Here is a 6,439-nt window from a genome sequence, read left to right as displayed (position 1 = left end):
TATACCATGAATATATTGTGTACTTTATTTACAACATATGTACAAATAAATGAGACAAAAGTTTATCTTTTTCCTTGCCTATTGAGCTTCGAAATGAATAGTTACAGAAGGTGGTGCGTTTTAATCTCGAGGTAAGTACCTATTCACTACGTTTCGTTAATGCACATTCAGTTGTATAAAAGAAATGAAACAAATTAACAGAAATTATGATTAAAACGAATTTACATACAAACTCGATACATTATTTTCTTCACATCGACCATCGAGCGACCAGCATGAGTCAATTAAATAATATTTGAATAAGAACATACAGACGATACGTGGATATGTATCCGTTCCCACCTTTCCTTCATTCTCACATGTAACGTCGTTTTGGAATTTTTCAAAACTCCGTGTGCGGCCGCCTGACCAGCCAATCGGCGATCGCAGGTATCTCATGAACTCTTTTCTTCAGCGCTCGTAGTCCCGGATAATTCTCCAAAGCCGTCGCTGCAAAAATGGTTTCGAAGTCTTCGAGAGCGGCAGCGAACACAAAGTCCGCCCACGTCGTCTGGAAAATTGTAACATAATCATACTATATAAAAATGCATAATTCACTAATAATAATAATAAATTGCTATGATATAATTACGGTGGATCCGACGGTGTATCCACCGTTGTCGGAGACGATCTGTTCGAATTTGTTTAAGTAAAACGGTATCGTCTCCTTTAAAAGCTTAGCCTTCATTTCCTCCTTCTTTATCTGGTCTTCCTGTTCGCGATACTGGGATATAACTGAAACGTCCAGTAAGTAATGATAATTATGCCTCCTACAACGTTATTCTTTTGATCAACATATAATTACTTGATAACGCGCGGAAAGGAAAATAACTAGGAATCGTGTGGGCGTGCTGTCACGTTGTTTATCGATGTTATGGTAATTGTCACGTTTTCGTTTTTTCATACACGCAGACATATCGAAACGTTTACCGAGGAGGAAAATCTGCGACGTCCCAATCGTTCGTGTGCATCGAATCGTAAATAGTGGTCGGATCAAGATTTAATATTCAGAAAATTGTATTCCCACTGTCAAGGCTATTGGACCGCTCGTTTCCTACTCACATTGTTTGAGGTCTCCGAGACTGTCAACGAGCACGTCGCACATCATCGCCTCCCACTCGTCTCTCCCAACCAAATTGTGTTTTCTTGCCAAGTATCTGGCGACCGCGTTGCTCTGCGCTATCGGTTTCCCGTCTATCTCCAGCACCGGCAGCATACCATAAGGCATCGCTAAGAACAAACAGCGGAACGATCCTCGAGTTGAATGCCATCGCGTTTCAAATCTAGGGGACGGTCGATGGGAACGGTTGCGTTCCGATGAAAAGCGGAGGGAAAATCGCTCGGGTTTTTTAATCAACGCGGCCTAGTAATGGAACGCGCTTTCAACCCTTCCCATCCTTCCGTTCATTCATGGTTTTCAACGATATTCTTTTGAAAGTTCATTTCTTAAAAGATTCCTCGTTGTTCAATCCTGATGTAAAGTAAGTGTCCTAATTTATGCTACCGTATTTTTCTATAATTTTAATATAATAAACATATAAACTGAATACAAAACAAAGTGTTTTTCATATTTTTCAACATTGTTTATCCATGATTCCAAGACTCAACAAAAATGTCCTAATTTCTGTTCAGTTTTCTATAAGTCTAAGGTAATTGAGTTAAAAATTGAAGCTTCACAGAGTAAAAAAAGGATCGAGGTAAGTTTCGTATGACTTACATTTCTTCAATTCCGGCCACCGTTCCACAGGGATCCTCTCATCGACATAGTCGACACCGGCGTATGCAAATATGTAGCGAATATGCTCGGCACGACCGCGGACGTTAAAGTAGATCAATTTGTAAGTCGGCTGTCCCTCGCTCATTTTTCTTTTACTTGCTTATCTAGAAAAATATTTGACGTTATTGCAACAGCGTACCACGAACATCGATGAGTTCTAATAAATAACAATTCCGAACCGAATATAAAACGCCGACAGTATAACAATCTTTGTAATCTGCCCGTAAAACAACCAAACATCCGACAGACTCAATAATTTTTATTTTGTCGAGACAAAAATATCTCAGTCACGTTTCTTCATAATTGCAATAAATAAATTTCAAACGTCAACATAAATAAACAGACATAATAAAAAATTCACAGCTTCGGGCTTACCGAAAGAATAAATTTACAAGTCGACGAAATAAGTAATTTTGTAAATATCGGATTTAGTTTTTACAAGCAGACTCGTTTCCCGGTTATAAATTATGATAAACGTCTCCCTAATCCCCAGTGAAACAAGTGAAAATATATTACTCTCCTCTCTCCCTGTCGTTACCAAGATTTCGTTGCATTAGCGATTTCTGTTACGAGAAACTTCGTAAGATTTACTCTGCTTCGTTTATGATTCACGTGAATGGAAATTAAAATTCGGACCGAGTTCCTTCTTACCAGGAAAGTAATTAAATATCGTAGCGTTTTATATAACGGGCATCGACGTTCGTTGAAAACAACAGCGGCGGAACTTGCAATTATTTGCAATTACTTGCATATTACAGTTCTGGGAAAGTTAATACCGTAAAATTGCACGAGAGATAGATCAGAGTGAACAAGTATCACTTTTTATCCAATATTATCCGATTTCCAGTTTATTACTTTTTCGTTTATTGCCTCAAACAGAGCTAAAGTCGTTTTTCAAAATTGAAATTTTTATGGTATTACGTGAATTGTTATCAACGTTCCACGAGTCACTACATTGTAGAATGTAGAGTGTAGAAACATTGATATGGTAAACGTTCGTGTTATCAACGTTACCTAATCTAAAATTGCCTGGCCTGGATGACAAGCAAAAAATAAAAATTAACTGTAATTTTTAGTTTAATTACCTTCTTTCTTATCTCTCCTGACCCAAAGGTATTTACTTTTTACTTATGAAATGATGATGGGAATTCATTTGATATTAGAATTTCTATGTATACAAGAAGAACATTGGTTTCGTAGTATAGAATTTATTATAAAGGATAGAGCAAGACGAATAAAAATTAGGAAATCATGCTGCTCGCAATATCTCTCAGTATTAGCGACAGCGATTGTTCTACAGATAAGTAAGTGAGAAGTAGAAACCGAAATCGCAATTCATGGGGCTTAGATTTCGCCAGATGATGATATCTCGCTGAATCTAATTAATCACACATTTGTTTGATTTTGTATTAGGGTTTAGCCCTTAAATAAAAACAATGAGAAAGTGCTTTTTAAGTTATCAGATATTACATTAATAAAACACGTGCAAAATTTTGCAAAGGTATTAAGAATATTTATGCTGAATGGCAAAATTTTTATTTAAATTTATAACTTCTTGTTTTTGTCTTGAAATTGATGATGAAGATAAACTTATACCTATTAACATACTAACTACCTACACCTATTATCCCCACCTACGTACATATAATAAATATAGCACACGTATATTATTTGTACTCATTTATTTAAATGACGTATTTTCTTAAAATTTCAAATATTGCACATAGTTTTTTATCACAATTCTCACACTTTTAACAGAAATCTTACAGCTTATACAAAGTTTCTTCACCGCGATCCGGAGCATTGAGGGCTGTACGAAGACAAATCCATACACCAGTAGCTCTAAATCGCGTTCGTAACCGTAACGGATTTTAATCGGTCGCTGGAATCTCGGTAACGAGGATGTTGCGTGCAGAAGAGGGTGTTATCGAGGTAGGAAGATAAAGTCAGGAATATGCTCGCGAGAGATCGTCCGCGGCTAGCTGATAGCCGGGAATTAACTTCGCCCGATCCGTCCGATTTCCGTATTCCATTCGGTTGAAATCTTTCCCGCGTGGATTTTCGACGGGTAAATTGATAGTCCGCCGCGTGGGCCGTGATAGAGGATCGGATTTGCGAGGTGAGGAAGGGATACGTCCGCGGTGAAGAATTATTAATGCAAAAGAAGATATGTATTTCAGACTTTCTGAGAGATATCTCTGGAAGGTGATCATTTATTTGTAGATCCCGTAAAATGTAGCTTCTCGAGGCTAACTCGAATAAATCGGCTAGCTTCTCGAGGCACCATGGCCGCCTTCCCTATCGCTTAGGGATATTAAGCTGCCAGTAAACAGCGTTCGAATGCGACACTAATTAAACCGTGCATAAATCGGATTATGGCTAATGAAACGCTTGCAGGATCTGGTCCCACCGATTAATAGGGTCTAGGGTGGTCTCTGGAACCTCGAACCAAGGAATTATCTCAACTCAGTATCGATTGTTTGTTGATGTACAGGAATTAGAACTCGAATACGATTGACAGTGCAAAGATATGAAATACTATTGCCTTAATATTAAATTATTTTCTGCTAATTTGCCAAAATAATAATTCATTCAAATTACAATAAATCATCGAATAAATCCTATTAAAGAAGCACTGAACTCATTTCTACATTTAATAATAACATGTAAATATGGGATTTTCTTTGATATCTGGTATAGAGCAAACCGAGATTCACAGTTCAGAGAGATAGAAAACATCCGTCGTCCACGACGTCGATATCGTATTAAGGAACTGGAAATCGAAGTCCCGCCGTTAACGAGATTGTCTCGTCAAAGGCGACGCGCCTGTTGCTGGACGCGACGGCGGAAACTGTGCAGCTATAAAGCAGCTTAGCTCTCTTCTTCCTTCTTTCTCCAGCGATTCCACGCAGCGGCAATCAATCAGAGCTTTCAATGAGAAAGGTTGAGTCCTTCTTTAAAAGGCAATCTGATGTTCGTATGAATATTTCTAAATGAGACCTTCTCCACGTTTTAATATCTGTCATTATCTACAGATTTATCATGCGCTGTTAATCACACGTGAACAATTACGAACACAGTTTTTATTGATTCGACGATCAATCTCGACTGTCGTTAACAATTCTGATGGAAGCGTTATGCTATGCCAATTACTGACAGTGACTATCAATGACTGGCATGCGATGCATCCTATACTTGGATAATGAACAGTCCAATAATTGAGACAACGACACGCGTAATGACGAGCCGTGAGAACGTTCACGTATCAATGGGCTCGAATTATTCTGATTAATACAATTGTTCGTTAATACGTTGTAACCTCGAGTTAATTAACGCGCCCACACAACTCCGAAATCGCGTATCCTCTATAGTGTAAAACCTTACAAATGATTAATTTTATATTTATTTCTGAAATTTTATTTAGGAAAAAATGTTGATTGCGAGTCCCTTTTTTTAAACAATGTAGTTTGTTGTGCGATTCCTGTTTGCAGTCGGGAAGCGAACCGTGTAGTTCATTCTGTTCGCTTGCGAAACGCGCAATTGGATATAACTTCGAGCGGATAGAAAGATATCACGATATTGGTTATCCTTTGATCGCAAATTGAGATCCTGGGATGTGCTGTATATTTTTCTTCGTTGGAAACCGGATGAAAGTGGGAAATTGGCTTAACCACGGAATATTCTGTTTTACCTTTGACGACAGCTATTTTCCCTTAAATCTGTTTCGAATGCCGAAGTCTAAATAGGGGCTTGGAGAATAAAAACAATGTATACCGTTTTCCAATGAAAAGATTGAATCGAATATATTCCGATTGGATTAACCCATATTCGATCGCACTCATATCGGCTTGCCAATCATCGCAGGCAAGCGGCTGTCAGTTTATTCAATAATGAATTATTTACCACGCTGATTGATCACGAATATATATCATGTATGAAACTCAATTACCTTCCACCGTGTTTTCCCTTACTTACAACTTTTGTGTCACATCTACAAAATACATATATATTGTATATATGTATAGTTTGTGTATGAATATTGGGACAATAATTACATTTATCCCAAGTCATGTCATATATCATTATATATATTTATTATTTATTAATTTTCCAATGATAGATGAATTGAGGCAAATGTAATTATTGGCCAATAAAAGATTTTCGATATCGAATTCTCCGTCGAGACTCGGTGAGCCGCGAATATTACGAAGGGAGAAGGAAGATAGTAGCAATCTTCTAGTTTTTCTCATATCTGTTGAAGAGGCTACTCGTGAACTTGCCGCCATCCTTCCATTGAAACCTCGATCCTCGACGTTCTTTTAATCCCTCGATCTTTCATGGACAAGTCATAAATCTTTCGAGCCCCATTGTACATACGCGTTTCTTTATTCAGCCAGAGTGAAACCGATTTCAATCGATTTCAAGTCATAGGTGTATCATAATCAAAAAATCATGCATCAACGATTGTCTCGTTTCCAATTTAATAAATAAGATAAATATACATTGGCGTCCGAAATTCACTCTTTTTATATAATTCTCACATAATAAAATTATAAAATAAATAAAAGTGTTCTTAATATTTTTCAACGATAGATAAAATTATAAAATAAATAAAAGTGTTCT

At 37.2% G+C, this 6,439-nt stretch overlaps 1 protein-coding gene across 1 annotated transcript in view; it reads right to left on the bottom strand.

The window, feature by feature from the left end:
• Positions 1–6,439, bottom strand: part of LOC108625888 (glutathione S-transferase-like) — a 9,811-nt gene continuing 3,372 nt past the window's right edge. Inside the window, exons 2-5 of the mRNA XM_018026219.2 lie at positions 1,757–1,920; positions 1,102–1,269; positions 632–774; positions 1–550 (exon numbers count right to left, since the gene is read on the bottom strand). Of these exons, the coding sequence (XP_017881708.1) occupies positions 383–550; positions 632–774; positions 1,102–1,269; positions 1,757–1,901 (624 nt within the window). The 5' untranslated portion in view covers positions 1,902–1,920 and the 3' untranslated portion in view covers positions 1–382. The remainder of the gene's footprint in view (positions 551–631; positions 775–1,101; positions 1,270–1,756; positions 1,921–6,439) is intronic.

The sequence above is a fragment of the Ceratina calcarata genome, unplaced genomic scaffold (genome assembly GCF_001652005.2).
Source record: "Ceratina calcarata isolate Rehan_Ccalc_2016 unplaced genomic scaffold, ASM165200v1 scaffold379.2, whole genome shotgun sequence".
In the NCBI taxonomy this organism is placed as follows: domain Eukaryota; kingdom Metazoa; phylum Arthropoda; class Insecta; order Hymenoptera; family Apidae; genus Ceratina; species Ceratina calcarata.
This window is presented reverse-complemented; position numbering and strand designations above follow the sequence as displayed.